Raw genomic sequence first — 20,006 nt, forward strand, 5'->3', positions numbered from 1 at the left:
TCACACAAGAAGAAATAGACAATGTAAATAGGCATCTATCTATTAAAGAGATTAATTCATAAGTTAACTACCTTCCAAAACAGAAAGCACCAGGCCCACCCAGATGGGTTCACTGATGAATTCTACCAAACACTTAAGGAAGAAATTATACCAGTTGTCAACAATCTCTTTTTTTTTTTTAAGATTTTATTTATTTATTTGAGAGAAAGAGAGAGAGAGAGCAGGAGTACAAGCAGGGGGAGTGGGAGAGGGAGAAGCAGGCCCCCCGCCAAGCAGAGAGCCCGATGCAGGGCTCGATCCCGGGACCCTGGAATCATGACCTAAGCCGAAGGCAGACGCTCAACAACTGAGTCACTCAGACGCCCCAACAATCTCTTTCAAAGGACGGAAGCAAAGGGAGTACTTCCTAACTCATTTTATGAGATCAGCATTACCCTAGTAACAAAACCAGACAAGGCATTATAAGAAAACTATAGACTAATATCTCTCATGAAAATAGACACAAAAATTCTTAACAAAATATTAGCAAATCAAATCTCAAAAAGTATAAAAAGAATTATATACCATAACCAAGTGGGATCTGTCCCAGGTATTCAAGGCTCTTCCAACATTTGAAAATCATTGAATGATCACATCAACAGATTAAAGAAGAAAAGTCACTTGATCATATCAATAGACGGAAAAAAGCATTTGACAAAATCCAAAACCCATTCATCATAAAACCTCTCAGTAAACTAGGAATAGAAGGGGACTTCCCAACTTGATAAAAGACTATCTTCAAAACACCTACAGCTCACCTCATACTTAATGATGAGAAACTTGAAATTTTCCCACTAAGATCAGGTCTACAAGGCAAGGATGTCACCTCTTACCACTCCTTTCAACATCATGTTGGAAGTCCTTGCTAATGCAATAAGGCAAGAAAAGGAAATAAAACATATACAAATTGGGAAGGAAGACATAAAACTGTCTTTGTTCACAGATGAGGTGATATCTATATAGAAAATCCAAAAGAATCAACAAAAAACTCCTGGTACTAAATGATTTTAGCAAGGTTTCAGGATACAAGGTTAATACACCAAAGTCAATCACTTTACTATTTATCAACAATAAATAAGTAAAATTTGGAATTAAAAGCACAGTATCATTTATATTAGCTCCCTCCAAAATGAAATTCTTAAGTATAAATCTAACAAAATATCTACAAGATCTACATATAGAAAACTAAAACTCTGATGAATGAAATGAAAGAACTAAATAAAGACAGAAATGTTCCATGTTCATGAACAGGAAGAGTCAATATTGTCAAGGTGCTGGTTCTTCCCAACTTGACCTATAGACTTAATGCAATCCCCATCAAAATCTCATCAAGTTATTTTATGGATATCAGCAAAATGATTTATATAGCGAGCAAAAGTTTATATAGAGAAGCAAAAGACCCAGAACAGCCAACGCTTCCATATAGAAGGAGATGAACAAAGTTAGAGGACGAGTGCCACCCAACTTTAAGACTCACTATAAAGTTACAGTGATCGAGACAGTATCATATCAGTGAAAGGACAAATAGAACAACAGAACAGAATAGAGAGCTCAGAAATAGACCCCAGAGATATAGTCAAATGATCATTGATAAAGAAGCAAAGATAATCACTGGGGCAATGATCGTCTCTTCAACTGGTGCTAGGAACAACTAGATGTTCACATGCGAAAATGAATATAGACATAGACATTATACCCTTCACAAAAGTTAAGTCAAAATGGCTCATAAGCCTAAATGTGAAATGCAAAACTGTAAAACTCCTAGGGGATGACTATAGGAGAAAACCTAAATGACCTTGTTGATGATGATCCTTTTTAGATACAACACCAAAGATAAGATCCATGAAAAAAAAATAATGGATCAGCTGGACTTCACCAAAATTAATAAATTCTGCTCTGTGAAAGACAATGTCAAGAAAACAATTAGATGAGCCACAGATGGGAGAAAAAATCTGCAAAAAAACACATCTGATTAAAAAAAAGTGTTATCTAAAATTTACAAAGAACTCTTAAAAATTGAAAATAAGAAAACAACCTAATTAAAAAATGGGCCAAAGATCTTAACAGACACCTTACTAAAGAAGACAATGCAGACTGCAAATAAGTATATAAAAACAATGTTCCACATCACACATCATTAGGGAAATGCAAATTAACACAATTTGATACCACTACACACTCACAGAATGGCCAAAATCTGGAACACTGACAATACCAAATGCTGACAAGGCCGTGGAGTAATGGGAACTCTCATACGTTACTAGTGGAAATGCAAAGTGGTATAGACAATTCAATGGTTTCTTACAAAACTAAACATACTCTTGCCATATGATCCAACCATTACTCTCCTTGGTATTTACCCAAAGAAGCTGAAAGCAAGTTCACACAAAATCTTCCACACAGATGTTATAACAGCTTTATTCATAATTGCCAAAATTTAGAAGGGCCCAACATGTTCTCCAGTAGATGAATGGATAAACTGTGGGACACCCAGACAATGGAAATATTATGCAGTGCCAAAAAGAAATGAGCTTTCAAGCCATGAAAAGACACGGAAGAACCTTAAATATATATAGGTAAGCAAAAGAAACCAATCTAAAAAGGCTATGTACTGTATGATTCCAAATAATTACATTCTGAATAAGGCAAAACAATGGTCAGTCAAGAGATCAGTGTTTGCTAAAGGTTGGGGGGGGGAGGGATGAATAGCTAGAGCACAGAGAATTATCAGGGCAAATACTCTGTATCCTATGATGATGATGGATATATGTCATTGTACATTTGTCCAAACCCATAGAATGGCTCACCAAGAGTGAGCCCTGAGGTAAACTACAGACTTCGGGTGATTATGATGTGTCAGTGTAGATGCATCCTTGGTAACAAATGCACCATCTGGTGGGGAATGTCGATAATGGGGGAGGCTATGTATGTGTGGGGGGCACAGAGTAAGGGGAACTCTCTGTACCTTCCTCTCTGTTTTGAACCTTAAACTGCTCTCTAAAAAACTGTCTCAATTTTTTTTCAAATAAGAAAATTTAAAAATCAGCAAAAGATATAACAGGTATCTCACCAAATAAGATACACAGATGACAAACAAGCATATTAAAGATGCTCAATGTCATATGTCAATAGGGAATTGCAAAATAGAACAATGAAATACCATTACATACTTATTAGAATGGAAAAATACAAAACACTGACAATACCAGATGTTGGAGAAGATGTGAAGCAACAGGAATTCTCATTCATTGCTGGTGGGAATGCAAAATGATACAGCCACTTTGTTAGACTGTTCGCCAGTTTTTCCACAAAGCTAAACACAATCTTACCTTATAATCCAACAGTCATGCTCTTAGCTATTTGCCCAAATGAGTTGAACTGAATGTCCATACAAAATCCTGAACATAAATGCTTTTAACAGCTTTATTCATAATTGCCAAAATTCGGAAGCAATCAAGATGTCCTTCAATAGGTGGATGGATAAACTGTGGTATATCCAGACAATGGAATACTATTCAGTGCTAAAAAGAAATGAGCTATCAAGCCATGAAAAGACACGGAGGAACCTTAAATGCATATTGGTAGGTGAAAGAATCCAATCTGAAAAGGCTATACACTGTATGATTCCAAATATATGACATTTTAGAGAAGGCAGAACTACAGAAACACTAAAAAGATCAGTGGTTGCCAGGAGCTGGTGAGGAGGGGCTGCGCCTGACTCATGGACAAAAGCCAGGTGGGAACCCTGGGCTCATCCTCAAGCTTAGCCAGAGAGATTCAGACCAGGGGGTTGCTTTCCAGGAGTCTGGGAAGACAGACCCATTAGTATCCATGACAGGTGAAACAAGAGAATGGGCCGGGGAAAGCTTTCTCCCAAGGAAGCAAGGAGAAGGGGAGCCTAAGCAGCCAGAGCTGGCCACCTCCCGTTGCTACCCCTAGCATCATACCCTGGTTCACAGGCCCCAGATGAGCGCACCTGCGCAAGAGATAAGGGGCATATGCACATGCCTATGTGTGTGGACACATCTGCAAACAGAGGCAGGCATTTTGTGACACCTGGTCTTCTTGAGACCGAAATCTTCATCTGGCCTTGCATGTCAGCTCTGCTTCCGTGGCCTCTCCCTCTCCCCTGGAATGCTTTCTCTGTCTTTGGTGCTCCCAAGACATCTAGGCACCTTCTACACACAGTGTGAGGGGACTGCATTTGATCCCCACAGGTCTCTGCCCACTAGACGGAGTGACCTGAAGACAGGAACAGCATCTTGTTCACCCTATACCCTCCTCGGTGCCTGCACATGGTCAGGAGCTCATGAATGTGTGAGTGAGTGAGTGAGTGAGAGAAGAAAAGGGCTCAGGCAAAGGCCTGTGGGGACCTTAGAGCAGGAATCATCAGGCACGTAAGTCATGGGAAGACCACCAGCTAGTTGTCAGCCTCCGTCAAGTCTGGGGCCATGGTCTATAGCAGCTTTCACGTGACTATGAAGAGTCATGACTGTCCTGAGGTCTGTCTTCCTGATGAGACTGTGAGCCCCACAAGGGCAGCCCTCTGTCCTGCTGTCCCCAGCACTCCTCTAACACCATGCCTGGCACCGAGCTGGTAACTTGCAAATATTTTTGGAAGGGAGGAGAATAGAGCTTAAGTGACGTGTAACGGTATGTAAGGGTAACAGTGCTCCTCTGGGCCACTGGGAAACAATGAGGTATCAAGGCACAGACGCTGACCACAAAGGACTTCCTCTCCCACAGGCATGCTCTGTCCCCAAGCAGCTATCATGGAGGGGGTGGGGGAGGGTGGGGAGAGCAAACTGGGCCTGCACAAGGTGGGCCCTGCCCCGCTAATACGGGGAGATACTCACTGGGAACAGTTGTGGTCTCCCCAGGAGGGCCGGTCAGCGTCACTGGGATATGCACAGTAGCACTCAGGTCCGAGGGTTGACTGCCCATCCGCGTGACATTCCGCTGATTATCTGCATCCTCTGGCTGTTCCTCCACCTTCTGTAGACAAGTGCTGGGCAAGGCATGCACAGGGCCCATTATCCCACTGGCCTCCAGGTCACAGTGTGCCTCCCTGCAACCAAGAATGGACATCAGAGTCTGATTCGGCCCCAAACTGCTATTCAGTCTGCAAAATCCAGCTCCTTATGCCCCTATCCAGACCAAATAAATCCCTGGCCACATCCTCTGCTACTCTGGCATTTCATATGGTTTTTATCACTTTGTACATTTCTGTGTTTTTAGGTCTGAAGGGTTAAATGGGGCTGACTCACCTGTCTGTGCCTGGCACAAGACCAGGCATGGCTGGCATCACAATACGTATAGAAAGGGAACTGTCTGCAGAATGAAGAAGCCTGTAAGAGGATGTTTCCCTAAGCTACTCCACCTAGAGCCCCACCAGACCAAAAGGCCCAGCACAGAGCTCTGCACAAAGACAGTGCCTGGACTGGGCTGATCCTGAGCGCTCATCTCCAGCTGCGGGAGTTCTGGGAGGTTGGTGGCCTTTGCCTGGGGGCTCCTGTTACCCCAGGTTTCTCACAGAGTCAGAGTCAGATCCTGGCCCGGCTGCAGAAGGGTAGGAGGCCCTCTGTGCCATGGCCACCCAGCCTGGCCCTATTGTCTTCTACCATTAGCCCAGTGGCCTCCTCAGGCCTTCCTCAGCCTCTCCCCAGTTTTCTCTTTTCCCTGCGCCACTATGCTCTTCCCACGCCAGCGTGTCCCAAACCACTCCCAGTAACTTCCCCCATGCCCTCTTTCCCACCTGGGTACCTTAGAATAATGGCTGACATTCACTGAGCATACCCCGCCCCCCCACACACACAGTTTTAAGCATTCTACACGTCACCCCCAACAAGGCAGGACCGCCACCACCGAGAGATGGAAACGGAGGGCGGGGGGACCAGCCCGAACTGGGGCCGCCGGGCACCTCCGCACCCTGAACCCTGTGGGCCCGGCCCACCCCCAGCCGCGGCTCCGGCCAGCGGTTCCGCCCACCACCCGCACGCGCACTCCCTCACTTGGGCTGGTGGTTCCGGAGCTCCTTCTCCTTGTCCCGGTCCTCGACCTCGCCCTCCTTCTCCGCCGCCTCCTTCTCCACATCTTCGTGCGTGGGCAGCGCCTTGTGCCGGGCCCGGTGCCGCCGCGCCGGCTCCTCCCCGCTCCCGGCCTCCCTGGGGCCGGCCCGGGGGCCGCCGCGGTGGCGCGCTCGCCGCTCGCCCTTGGCCCCGGCCGCGCCGCTTTCCTTGCCCTGGTCGGGTGCGTGCCGGTGGGCGCGGTGGCGCCGCGGCTCCCGCTCGGCCGCCTCCTCTGGGGAGCCGCGCCGGTGGTGGCGCCGGCCGCCCTCGGGGCCCGGGCCGCGGCCACGCTCGCTGCGGGTCTCCTTGCTGCGGCTGCGGTGCGGCCTCGTCCGCTCTTCCCGGGGCCCGGGCTCCCCGCCCTCGGCCTTCGGCGCGTCCACCCTGTCCTGCTCCCCCGCTGCCGCCGGGGCCGGCGCCGCAGCCTTGTCGCGGTGCCGGTGGTGCCTGCGCGGCGGGTCCGCGCCCTCGGCAGCCTCCGGGCCCTCGGGCCGGGCCTTGCCTCCCGCGGGGACCCGCGGCCCGTCGCGCCCTAGCTCCACCACGAGCGGCCGGTCCAGGTGCGTCTTCATGTCAGGCCGCAGGTGGCGCGTGGTGGCGTAGCGCAGCCTCTCCTCGGGGTCCATCTCGCTGTACAGCGCCTCGCAGCTGGCCCTCAGGTTCTGCAGCCTCAGCTGGCTGGCGCGCTGCTCCCACACCGAGCGCGCCTTGGCCGAGTTCTGCGGCCTGCTGTGGGGAGACCGGCGGTGAGCGGCTGCCCCCTGCGCTGCCCTCCGACTTCTCTGCCTCACACGGGAAGCCACAGATGGACGCAGCGATGGAGGGATGGCAGAGTGGGCGCAGGGAGGAGGGGGAGGGAGGAGGGGTGGCCGGAGCCCTCGAGACCCCTGGCAATCGGTGCAGAACAAGTAGGGGATACGCAGGGTAACAAAAATCCAGCACCGCCCCCCACCCCATTAGGATCCCAAAGATTGTGAGAGCACCAGCCTGGGGGTGGGGGGTGGGGGGCTCAAGGCCACCCCTGAGCAGGTGTACAGGGGCCCTTGGCCAAGGGATGCAGGGCAGTGGGAATGACAGGCACCAGCATGAGGTGGCAGACAGGCTTCCAGGGCGGGTGGGCTGCTGGCCAGGAAGGCCAACATGGGGAGAGGAGGGGGATCAGCGTCCAAATGGGGCAGGACTGAGGAAGAGGCAGGAGGCAGGAGGCAGGGAGCCCCCTGCAGCAGCCCTGGGGCATTGGCCTTGCTGCAGCATAGAGCAGAGCTGCCCAGGGAGGGGCTTCTCCATCTCCACTTCCAGAAAAACAGCCACTGGCCAGAAGGAGACAGGGCTATTTGTGAGAGACCCTGAGAAGAGGTGGGTCCTCAGGAACGGGGTAGGCAGTGGCCCAGGGAGCAAGGGGCCAGGGCCAGCGGGCCCTATCAGGGGCAAAGAGTAAGCTGTGACTGCTCCCTAAGGCGGTCAGCGCCATCCGGGCACCTGCCCCTCGGCTCAGTGACCACTTGCTCCCAGGAGCCCAGCAGTTAGGTCTAGCGCTAGAGATGCTACCTCCTGTGGTCCTCAGTGCCCTCCACTCTCCTGGCTCCACAGAGAGCTCCTTCCATCCACCGGGGCAGAGAGGAGCCCTCCAACACCAGGAGTAGCCTGTGCTTCAGTCTCAGCCCTCACTGCACAGGCTACCAAAGGTCTGACCACCCTCCAGCCTCACCCACATGGTCACATGTGGGGCTCCATAGCCCAGGGTACGTGAGAAGCCCTTTGCATTCTGGAATCTGTACTGAATAAGGCCTCCAAATTAGGCGACCCCAGTCCCACCTTGGCCAAGCAGAAACATCATCTGAGGCCAGAGTCTTGTCCTTCAGCCTCTGGAGGCTTCTGGACCCACCATGGTGGTGGTGGCATCTGTATTGTTCAGAGCCACACTGTGCTGTGGGCTGCAGTGCCCATCTCATCCAACCCTCACAACTACCTCTTGTCCCTATTTCACAGATGAAGACACTGAGCCTAGAAGGTGTGACTCATAGAGGGCCCCACAGCACGTCACTGACGCAGCCAGGATCAGACTCATGCAGAAGCAAAACAGAAAAAAGGTATCTACAGAGGTGAGGCCTTGGCCACACCCCAACCACATTGACAGCACAGAGTCACAGCCTGGGGGGCCCCAGACCAGGGCCCAGGCTGGACAGGCCACCAGCATCAGGGCCCTGGCCCACTGAGCACCATGCTGACCTGCAGAGTCAGAGGTGCCCAGGTGTGGGAAAAGCCCAAACCCCTGCAGCTGGCCTGCACAAAGTGTGTGATGCCGAATCTTGCCCCTTTGGAGGTGAAATCCAGGCTCCAGTGTGGGGAGCCATTTCCAGGGCAGTGCCTCAAAAGTATGAAAGCAGAAGAGCACCGTGTCTACCCCTCACCTGGGAGCCCATATGGTGGGCAGGCAGGGCAAGGCTGGGGGACAAGTGTTGGCCTCTCTGGCCATCTGCTAACTGACACCTTCAACTGCCATGCCAGGCCCTGACCCGCCTCCTCTGACACATCCAAGCTGAGCTTCCCTGCTCCCGGAGACGCCTTGCAACAGACCCACTACCTTCTGTTTCGTGGACTTCAATCTAGAGCCCAGGGGACCTACCCATCCCAGCCTGGCACCAAAACAAAGGACCAGACTCTGAACAATGCTGAACCATGTGAAATGGATGATAAGGAGCCCATGAGGGCTGACAGCCAGTCCAGCAGCTTGATACAGACCTGGACTCAGCGCCATTGGGTCAGCAGAGTTAGTGTTAGATGCAGCCAAAGACCTGGAGGCCAGTTCTCCGTCCGAACAGACAGGCAGTAAAGACGGGGGACAGTGTGGTGGCTGGGAGCTGCCCTCAACCTGACCCTAGCCACAGCTCCTTCTCCCCCAGAGACCAGCTAAGCTTCACAAAGAGGTGACTTGTCCGCTAAAGTAGAGGGTACCACAGGGCTGGCAGACTCCCCTAGAACTTCCCAGGGGAGCAAGACACTGAACAGCCAGGGTCACATGGCCCCACCTGGCCTTGCTCCTGCTGGGTCTCTCTCCCTCTCTGGGCCATAATGCCACCTGAAAACGTCTGCACCCACCCACCACTCGGTGATGTCCTGGCTTCCTCTCTGGGTGTGTCTCTGAGTCCGTGCACCAGGCCTCCCCTCCTTGTTGGTGTCTGAGTCGACCTGCACCCACCTGGTTGCTGTTCTGTCCTTGCTCTGTCTGGCACATAAAGTAGTGTGGCCACCCCTGGTCTCTCACTCTGCACCTCTCCACCGAGTTCACAAGCAGCAAGAACATGCAAGCGAGTGTCAGGCCACCATCTGACACAGAGTGACAATCCAGACAAAGTCCTTATTTAAAAAGGCTCTTTAAGGAGTCACATGGGGGAGTTGCTCCCACAATGTCTCGACCCCAGCTTGCTGGTGTAGCTCTATTCAGTCACACCCAACCCAGGCACTGTGGATGCCTGCAGGGCCCAAAAAGGAGCCTCAGTGGCATGGCCCTACTTTGAGGTCTCTGGGCTGAAAGAGCCAGTTCCCCACAGCTGCTGATAATGTGAAGCAGCCCTCACTGCGACACCATCAATACCTACAACCACACCCTACTCCACCCTGTGATCAGTCATCCAGGGTCCAACTTCCTTACCCTGTGAGACATCAGGGACCCAACAGCCAGCAGCTCCAAGTGCTTGTGAGCAAGCCCACCTTGGGTCTATGCTGGCTGAGTAGGGAGCAAGTGGCTCAGGGAGGGCAAGAGCTCCCATACCACCGGGACCCAGAGAGGACACCTGGCTACCCCCATCCAGGCGCGCTGACCACACCCAACGACTCCAGGGACTTCTCACCTGCAGCGGTTGGTCTCACCCTTGAGAGGAAGCCCCTGGAGGCAAGCATCCCAAGACCACTTCCCCAGTCAGACTGGTGTCACCTCCAAGAGGGACACACTGGGGTTTCTGTGGCTCTGCTCAGGCCCTGGCTGGTCTAACATGAGACAGCAGCTCTGCTCTTGCTAGGACAACTTCCTAAGGATCACAGATACATCCCCTCCCAAGTCAAAAAGGGAGGGGGCAGGAGGACCCCGTGAATGTCCTCAGTGAGTCCTACTGAACACCCTACCTCGTGGGAACCACAAGGAGACAGCGCCCATTGGTGCCCAGCAACGGCCACCTCAGGAGAAGCAAATACATGCTCAAGACGCCAGAGAGACGGCACGTGGACAGACAGCAGACAAGAGGACCAGGAGGGAGAGGGGGAGGGGCTGAACTCAGAGTCTGATGCCCGTGAGCAGGACTTGGGAACGTCAGGAAGCATGCCCACCGTCCCCCAGCAGCTGCAGAAGGCTTTCCTGGAGCTGCCCCTGAAGCGAGTGATTTGAGGTGGAAAAGCAGTTAGGAGTGGAGGGAGGTTCGCGTGTAGCTGCCATGAAGCCACAGATGGTGTCATAGCCGAGCAACTCACGGTGAGTTTACGCTGGAGACAGATGAGCTGCGAGATGCAGCACCTCGAGTGTGCTTTACAAAACTGCACATGCAAAAAACAAAACAAAAGAAAAGTGAGAAAACCAGAGAGGGTTCTAAGGGACACAGAACACGTTTAAGCCACGTCAGGTCAGGGCACAGGCTGCAGTATGCATCTGGGCAGGAGGCCAGGGACGCTTCCATCAAAACGGGCACCAGCTGAGACCTCGGGGTAAAAGAGAGGTTGAGAAAGAACGAGCATCCGGCGGAACAGTGACACTGAAAAGAACACAGCACACCCCACCATGGCTGGAAAAGAAGAAGCTGCAACCTGGGGGCCCGTCCACTACAGCTCAGCACACTCTGCCCCACGAGGGGCAGTGCGGTTGCAAAGAGCCAGCACCGTGTGTCCCTAAATTCCAAATGGCTCTCCCCTGCCACTTGGTGTCCCACTCCCACGGGGCCGTAGTGGGATGACCTCTGCATTTGCCTTGCCTTTGAGATGGGGCAAAGCCAGATAACACAGAACACCTTACCTTTGGGCTTCACCTGAGCCCTGCTGCCTGACCAACCTGCTCTGCCCTAGCCCACCTGACTCCTTGGCTCCTCAGGCTCTAAACCAGGTGCCTCCAGCTCACCATGACCCACCCAGGGGAAAGCAAGCTACATCACCAACCCACTTCCCTCGGGTGTAACTCCAGCCATTTCCCAGTGACTTTCAGGAAGCTTTTCCAAAACCAACAGAGAAACCAAAAATCTCTATGATCATTCCCCTTTAAGGTAGTTTCCCCAGGGGAGGACCGTGGCTTCCCAGCTCCTCCTTCAAGGCCAAGTCTACACACATTTGTGAGGAGCTCAGAGCAACTCATCCACCTGCAAGTCCTGGATGCAAACAGGTGTGTGGGTCTGTGCAAGTGCGTGTGTGAAAAAGAGTGTGCAAATCAGTGTGCGACTGGGTGTGAGTACATATATAGGTGTGCATGAGTGTGGATGTGTGTGAACAAGTGTGAGGCTGTGAGTGAGTATGTGTGCTCACGTGAACATGTGTGAGTGTCCAGGTGGGTGTGATCGTGTGTGAGCACGAGTGTGTGTGACAGTGAGTGTCAGGGGGACTGAATCACGTGAGGTAAGTGAACAGTGTGGGTGAGTATGTGCACCAGCATTCAGAAGTCCCGGTGAGGAGAAGGGTAACCGAGCACAGAGAACCATGAGGGCCATGTCAACCTTAGTGACCCTTCCCTCCCTCAGGTGAAGTGGCTGTCACCTGAGGCTGCAGCCCAACTCCAAGGGACAGGGACACCCCTCTGAGGGGGCACGGAGGCTCAGTGCAGCCCAGGGGGGCACAGAGCCCAGGGGAGCCTCTCAAACAGCAAGGACACTAAGAGCCCCTCTGCATCCAAGGCATCACAGAGAACATCTGGACCAGTCGTCCCACTTCACAGACCACACGGCATGGCTGCGCGGAGCTGGGTCAAGGTGAGTGTCACTCAGGGGCCTCGCCTGCACCCCAACCCAGCAGTGGGGAAGAAGCAGGCGTTGCCCATTCACCCAGCACGACTCACCAGGAGAACAGAAACAGTTGGGAGGGTGGCGGGCAATGGACAGACAGAGGACAGACAGACACCAGGAGCTCTGAGCCTCGGCCTTCAGTGCTCAGAGTTCTCCACACAAAGAGGAGGGCAAACACCAACACACCCACCACCCACACACCCTGGAGTTCAGACCTGGTCTGAAGTGTGCAGGAGCTTCAGTGATCACATCAGACAGACTGCATCTGACAGAGGCAGACTGAGGACATGCCACAGGGGGCAAGGGCCTAAAGCTGCATCCCAGGAGAACCTGCAGGACTGATAGCTAGCCCAAGAAGGGGGAACGCAGATGCCAGGGCCTGCATGCACCCAGGCTGGCATGACATGAATGAGCTGACACCAAGCTCAGTCTCCACTGTGAGGCAGAACACCTGTGTAACCTGAGGAGCTCCACCCAGGAGAAGAAAAGCCCCGAAGTGGTGATCAGGCCAACAGCTGGTGTAATATACCCTGGACCTGGGTATACCAGTCTGCAGCCTTGTACCTACGTAGCAGTGTCCCCAAATGAGGACAGAGGCAGAGGAAGAACATCCAGACCTTTCCTGGTGGCCTGACATGTTCTCCATGGTTGTGCTGAGGGCCCCAGCACCTGCCTCTCTGAGGTCTCAGCCCCAATGGGAATGGACGCCCTGCCATACACCCCTAAGGCGTAGGCAGCTCTGGCATGTATAGGGCCCATGGGACAATGCACTCACCTCCAAGAGCAGAGAAGGCAAATTCTGAACAGAAACCCACAAGGCCCATGAATAAGTCAAAGGCTCACCTGTTCCCTCTGCTAAAGCAGACCACCAGCAATTTACAAAGCTCAGGAGAAGGGGCCATCTTCCAGGTCACCACAACCTCCTCAAAGCAAGCCCAGGACCAAGCTGACTGAGTCGTTGAATTGGCCAAACAAAACACAGACAACTGAACACTGAGCCCCCCAGTAGCTGTCTTCGTAATGACTGCTGTGTCCTGCCTGGCTACCTGCAGGCCACCTGCATCCCTGCCTGGGCCCCCAGGGGTCTGTGGCCTCCTCTAGCTTCTTCTCCCCCCCAGAGGCCAGGGCTTCCTGCTTGGCTTAGGGATAGGTCCTCTGCAAAATCCTTCCTAGGAAACAGGCCATCACCCTGGGGACTGCCGGACAGGAACAGGGCTGCTATCATGCACACTCACACCGGCACACCCACACTCCCAGCAAACCCATCCACCCACTGGGCAGCACAGATGGATGTGCCACCACAGATGTACCCGTGGCTGTTCCTGGGGAACAGGGAGAAGGAGGGAGGCCAGCTGGATCCGCATGGGAAATGGGAGGTATGTGGTGGGGTGGGCGTGGCACCGAAGACAAGTCAGTAGTCCCAGGCGGACCCAGCCTGGCCTAGAGAGTGAGCTCCCAACAAAAGGAGAGCTCCTCGGTGCTCTCTCACAGCCACACTGATACTAGGCCAGACTTCCTCCCTCTTTCCCATTCCTCCCTGCGCCCCTGTCGGTGACCTCCCCCAGCACCCCGCAGCCTTTGGCCCTGGGCTGGGCACTCCGTCCCAACTCTGAGGGCCCTAATACTGCCAAATGTGGTTCTGCAATGTGCCTTGAGGCTCAGCTGAACCTTGGGGTGGCCAGTCTCCCCACAGAAGCCTTGGCCCTGCCTTCACCTTTTGTCATCATCAAGGCTTCCCCTTGACCTCTGTCCCCATAGGGAACCCTTGAAGACATTTTGGGAAACTGCATTAAATCTCATGGGCTGCTCAAGTACCAGCTAGAATCTTCTGGCTCCTAAAAAGCTGAATACAGAACACACATGTTGACACCTTACCCCTGACTCTGAGTCTCTGTCCAGCAAGGGGCCCTGGAGCCACCCAGACTGTTGGGGAGCAAGTCAGAGAGCCAATCCTACCCATGATGGGAGGGCCATGCATTGCCACATCTTTCTCCGACTCGAACTGGGAGAAGCCATGGAGGCTTTTCCTGGTGAACCCTCTCCTCAAAGTCTGCTCTCGGAGGGGATCCATTCCCTCACATCACAGCTCCTGTGGGCTGTGTCCTAAGGAGCTCCCGCCAATGCGTGGGATTCTGAGGAAGCCCCCAGAAGGCATGTCCCGCTGAGAACCCAGCTGTGAGACTCTGCAGCAGCCCCCGCCACCCTGCAACCCACCCCCAAGAGCCTTACGCAGCAGCAACGGAGATGTTGGCGGCAGACATGGGACTGACTTCAGCCACTTCTTTGGCCTTTTGCAGAGCAAGCTTCTGATTGGCTGCTTCTTCCATTTCCTCTTCATCCTGTTTGAACAGACACAAGTGTGCAGCCTCCTCTAACAACGTCAGCTCTTCCTCCCGTGGTCTCTGAGTCCTTCCCGCCCTCTGAACCTGTATGAGCATGACCCACCCACGCTCCAGCACTGTGTACCAATTCCACATGAGCTCTCTGGTAGCCTTCAGGGACCCCCTTCTATACCTGCTGCTCAAGGCAACAGTCCCCAAGATTCTTGCCCCAATACGTCTTGCCATGGGCCATCTCCCGGGGTGCTCATAGCTGGTGACTTACACCCCACTTGTGAGCCCACGCCACAGGGACCCAGCTGCTGCCTGCATATTTGTCCCACAGCGTTTCCGACTTGGCACTGTCAAAATGCAAACCTGTCCCTCCTCTCCTGCGGCCTGCTGCCTCTCCACCCCAGGAGAACCTGTCCCACTCGAACAAAGCCTCTGCCCCAGAGCTATGAGCAAAGGCAAGGGGCAGGACTCTGTACCCTGAGCCTAGATCCCAGCACAGCATCGCTCACAGGAATTGTCACCAGCAGTGGGTCTAGCAGGGCCACGTCCTAGCCTTTGAGCTTCTCCTACTTGGACCCATCAGGTCACGTGTGTCTACCTGTCCCCAACTGTGACTGTGGAAAGTCCCTCCCTGTGTCCACCTGGACAGCCACTTCCAGTACCTGTGTTCCCTCTTCCACCAAGTTCCTGGGGAGGACCCTACAGCTCTCTGACACACGTGTAGTTATCCTGCCCTGCCCTGCCTCTGCCCTCCATGGGAAGGGGAGTGGACATCTGGGCAGACCCTCTGGCCCTAACCCCATGTCGCTAGGCAAAATCAACATGCTCTGCTCCTGGGATCTGGATGAAAAGCTCTGGGCTGAGCCCATGGCCCATGGAGGGAAACTAAGGCCTCCATGTCATCTAGCTAGACTGCTGAGACCACCATTATTTCCCCAAAAACCCCAATCCTGAGCCCACCTGGCTTCCATGGAAGGTGACATTCCCAATGTGACCCAAAATGTCCTTAAATCTTCTCCTAGAGGCCCCCAAATGGCAAAAAGTAAGACCCCTGTTAGGTGACTGCAGATTTCCCACCATAGTGAAGAGGTCTTCAAGCTTCAGGCCCCAGAGCAGGCAAAGCTCAATCTACCACAGAACACCCCTATCAAGGTCCTTCTTCAAGCTGTGGATGCCATCCTGGTTGACAGCCCTCCAGGGCAGAGGATGAGCTTCTACAAACTCCACTGAGTTTACTTCCACTTTGAAAAAAACGTGATGCTGTAATACATTGTAAAGGAAGGGCAGCCAGCCCAGGAAATGCCCCACAGCCTGACACAGCTAGGCCTCTACCTGCCCCAACTTCCAAATCAAGGGAATTCCTGGATTAGGGCCATTGGCCCAAAGGGGCCATCGCACAGGCTGACTGTGCATGGAGACAGGGCCCCAAGGACATCCCTTCCCCGGTGTGTCCTCACCCATGGCACAACTTGAAGAGACAGCGAGAACTTCAAGCTCAAGCTCACCTCTGCCCCAAAACAGCTGGTGCCCAGACCACCCATGCTCCTGAGCACCCCCAGTTCATGTGGTCCCGGAAATCCTGACACCAAGAGGCGCTCGGTGGACACAGGGTCCCCCCTGCCCCAGCAGCCCAGGTAGGAGCCAGGGACAAGCACTCTCCGGCCACTTCGAGATGGCAGAGCCCGTCTCGGCCCTGGCCGACAGAGAAATGAGCAGGCCAGTGGGACTTCCAGGCCCTCAGGAGGCAGCAGCCAGAGCAAGGGAAGCCTCTATACCCACAGGCACCGCCACAGCCCAGGCCCGGGCCAGGAGAAGAGGAAGTCTCAGCAGAAGCAAAGGAGGACACACGAATAGGCCTGCCTCTACCAGAGAGTAGGGTGGGGGCGGTGGGGTACCTGCATGGTCAGAAGCACCGGGCACAGCTGCGCCTCTGCCGACTGCAGGCACGTCCCGCACCTGCCCTCCTCAGGCAAGGCCCGAGTCAAGCTCAGCCCCAGAACAGAGATGGCGTTGAGAGTCGGGCTGGACTGCACCAGACACACACAGGATGTGCACAGGTGTCAGCTCCAGCACACAGGCGAGAGGTGCACACACAGGCCACATGCTCAGCCGAGAGAGCAAGCACGCGGGGCGTCTGCGGCGGGTGGCCTGACCCTCCACACTAGGAGCCGGGGCTTGTCAAAGCACAAGCCTAAGGCCGACGTAGCGGGAGAGCCAGCCACACCGTCCATGGCTGTGAGGCTGAAGGTGACCAGGCAGGGGGCTGTGTCATCGGGAAGGAAACCACAGGGGAGGGTGTGTATAATCACATCCCCCACCAGGCTCCAGGATGAGAGATGAATATTAGAGGCCGCCCACTGGGCACAGCTGGGAGAAGAAGCCGTCCTGCTGAAGCACAGACAAGCCGACAAAGAGGCGGCAGCCATTCCTCCAGGTCCCAGCCAGGCCCAGCATCTGAGGACAGAACTGCCCAGGGACTGCCCGAGCACAACAGTGCACATTCAAGACAGACCACAGGGGCCCCCTCGCCACCCAGGGACGGGCACAGGGAATCCCACACCTCCCTTGAGGGTCTTCACCTCCGCATACCTCTGGCTGAGGGGACACCTGCTGCTTCATTCAGCCATACCTCCTGATACACCTCAGGGTCCTTCACCCCTAGGCCAGTACAGCCTGCCCCCCACTTCTTAGGGCTCTCTCTGGGCTGCACCATCTGTTCCTCATACCTCCTCCTGCCTTTCTGGCCATTCTTTCCAGCTCTTGGCTTCTCCAGGACCTGCCCTTCCTGGCATGGCATCTCCCACGCTTCCTCTGCCCCCTTTGCACTCCCAAATGGCAGCCTAACTTCTACCTGTCCAGGACTTTGAGGAGGCTCCCCCGGAGAGTGGTCACATGAGTCCTAATCCTGGACTGACCCTCTTCATGGATCTCTGGACTCACGCCGAGTGACACGGGCTGCCGCCCCCCACCCCCTCTGCTCCTCCTGGGCTGCAGGCATTGTCCCTACTCACGTACCTTGGTCAGCTCCTGAGCATTGGCGAGGTTGTCCACGGCGATGGCCAGGAAGACATTCAGCAGAGTGTCTGGTTGGCTCCAGCTAAGGAAGGGAACCCTTCTGTCCCCAGCCCCAGTCTCCCACAGTCATACCCCAGCTCCCCCATGGAGAATTGGGCCCCATCTCCCCAGAGCCTGACTAGCCTCCTTCCCTTGATGGCCACATGCCCCTCCAGTCCCCTTGCTCCTCTGGCCCCTGTCACCCCCAGAAACATCCTAGCCCAGCTGCCAGGGCTGCTGCCTCCAATCTCTCCAGATCAGGCCACTGACCTGAGTCACTCCAGTTCTCCTGGGGCCGGAGCCACCTCTTCCCACAAGCTCCCCTCCTGTGCACGTCAGAACAGCATCTCCCAGAACCATCCCCACCCTGCACCCTGTGTCAGGCCTTAGCACTGTTCCACAGACCCAGGCCCTCCCCAGTCACCTCATTCCTTGGCTCTGCTGACTTTTGGAACCAGGCAACCCCGTGTCGTGGGATGTTGAGCAGCATGCCTGGCCTCTGCCCAGCACCTGGATGCGGCAGCACCTTCTCCTCAAGGCAACCAAACTGTCTCAGACATTGCCGATGTCCTCTGGGGGCAAAGTCACCCCAGTCAGAGCCCTAGAACTGAGCTTCTTAGCCACAGGCCTGGGGATTCACCCCCCTAACCCCAACCTGGCAGTCATTCCTGCCAGGGCAAGGCTTGCGTAGACTCTGGCTTTGCAGGAGGCCAACAGCAATGACTGCTGCTGGTCAGGACCCAGTCTGGCAGGCAGATGCCTCCAAGACTCAAGGGGACCCACGTGCCAGGTGCCACCTCATAGGCAAGGCTGCTCGGGGCTCCAGCAGAGCCCAGAGGACAGACACTGAGGCTGGGGGCCATTTCCCTGCACTAACCACAGCCATGAGCACCCTCAGAGGCCTTCCCACACCTGGAGCTCGGGGCCCAGCCAGAGAGGGGCACAGAGGCAGAGGGAACGATTCCCATTGGCTAGCACGAGACCTGACCACTGACACACCTGGCCTGACAGTGCAGGGTCAGAAAAGCTGTGATGAGCTTCAGGCCACTACTCAGTCTCGGGGAGGGGGGGCGCCCCCTCCTTCTGGAGAGCAGTTATTCCCCACCCTTACCCCTGCCATTTGAGGTCCACACTGCAGGCCCCTTCCCTCTCCGACAACCTTGGCTGCCACTTCCGGGTTTCCAGTCAGCCAGCCCCCAGGTCCCACCCGCCTGCTAAACAGTGAACAAACACTGCCCCTCTGAGCCCCTGACTCCTCCTTGCTGGGCCTCCTGCTCAGCCCCCACAGAGACGGGGCTCCCTGCCCTGGGGTCCAGGCCCTGAACTACACAGGGCAAACAGATGGTGCAGCCCCTCTGGGGCGAATGCAGGCAAAGAGAACAGGGTCTGCAGGGTCACAGGTCATAGACTGGCAAGGAGGGGCAAACAGGGTCACGCGTCCAGGTGTGCGTGCGGGGAAATAAGGCCAAGCCGGCAGGTCAGTCTGCGAGAAGGCCACTCACGGATCTTTCTCCGGGCTCTGCGGGCTACTTACTGCAGCAGGTCTCAAAATGGGGGTCCCCAGGCCACAGCATCAGCACTCCCAGGGGAGCATGTTAGCATCACATTTGTGGGCTGGAACCTGAGCAATAACCACCCTTGGGGGACTCTGATGTACAAAAGAGTTTGAGAACCCAAGTGCCCCTGCTTATCCTGAATTCCCCCACCCACCCCGAGCAGGGGGGCCACATTCACACCTCACCTCTCCTGGCCCTCAACACTCCCCCCCCCATCATGAGCCCTGCAGCCTCCTCTTCCCAGGTAGCCTGCCTAAGGCAGAGCTGCCACCAAGCTGCTGGGCTCTCCCGGACCCCAGACCCACCCTCCCATCCCAAGGTCCTGAAACACGAGCCCAACAGCCACCCACTACAGGAAACCTTGCTTCACATTTCTCTGCAGGTATGATGTTTTCAGCAGGGAACAGTTTTTTAAAAGCCCAGGGCCAAAATTTAATTCCTGAATTGAAGTGGGCAAACAAAACCAAACCAAACCCGCTGCCATCAGTGTTCAAAGCCCACGTCTTCCCATAGCAACCCTCCTGAGCCTGCCACTGACCATACCATCTCCCTCTGGGTACCGTACATGCAACTCAGGCTTCCATCGACCTCAGCCCCCACAGCCTCCGGAACCCCCAAGCTCAGGCTGCCTGGAGAATATTCTAGACTTAAACCAGCTCCCCTGAGGGAGGGGCTGCATCGTTCACACTTGATGAGAAGGTACCTCTCGTATTTGTGGCCAACAACCACCCCCCCGTCCTCCTGGGGGAAGAGGGAGCGGCAGGCCCAGACCAAGCACTAACCACACTGCACCCAGCCCCCAAGAAGGATACAATTCCCAAACAGCGTCAGGACAATGAAGTAAAAGGAGGAGAACATGCCTTTGCTGACTCCACCTTGCGATTCGATCCCGTGATACATCACTGCGTTCCAGTCCTCTCCCGTTAGGATCTGTGGGGGGACAGCACCACAGGGCACGCCTGCATGGCCACCTTCACCCACGTG

General features: G+C 54.7%; 1 protein-coding gene and 1 long non-coding RNA gene across 15 annotated transcripts in view; one reads left to right on the plus strand and one right to left on the minus strand.

The window, feature by feature from the left end:
* CACNA1B (calcium voltage-gated channel subunit alpha1 B) overlaps positions 1–20,006 on the minus strand; it is a 136,008-nt gene that overhangs the window by 33,918 nt on the left and 82,084 nt on the right. For 7 of the 14 annotated variants that reach the window (XM_073890001.1, XM_073889999.1, XM_073890010.1 and 4 more), the window contains 6 exons: positions 19,835–19,952; positions 17,428–17,495; positions 14,309–14,418; positions 10,572–10,634; positions 6,051–6,836; positions 4,896–5,107 (listed from right to left, as the gene is read on the minus strand). In XM_073890001.1, the coding sequence (XP_073746102.1) occupies positions 4,896–5,107; positions 6,051–6,836; positions 10,572–10,634; positions 14,309–14,418; positions 17,428–17,495; positions 19,835–19,952 (1,357 nt within the window). The remainder of the gene's footprint in view (positions 1–4,895; positions 5,108–6,050; positions 6,837–10,571; positions 10,635–14,308; positions 14,419–17,427; positions 17,496–19,834; positions 19,953–20,006) is intronic. The other 7 variants (XM_025864905.2, XM_073890004.1, XM_073890002.1 and 4 more) reach the window with 6 other exon arrangements.
* LOC141371911 (uncharacterized) lies at positions 6,595–14,298 on the plus strand. The gene is made up of 3 exons (XR_012377239.1): positions 6,595–6,667; positions 8,097–11,466; positions 11,819–14,298. It is a non-coding gene; the product is annotated as an uncharacterized lncRNA (long non-coding RNA).

This window comes from Callorhinus ursinus, unplaced genomic scaffold (genome assembly GCF_003265705.2).
Source record: "Callorhinus ursinus isolate GAN/ISIS: 27379988/994484 unplaced genomic scaffold, GSC_fseal_2.0 scaffold125, whole genome shotgun sequence".
NCBI lineage: Eukaryota > Metazoa > Chordata > Mammalia > Carnivora > Otariidae > Callorhinus > Callorhinus ursinus.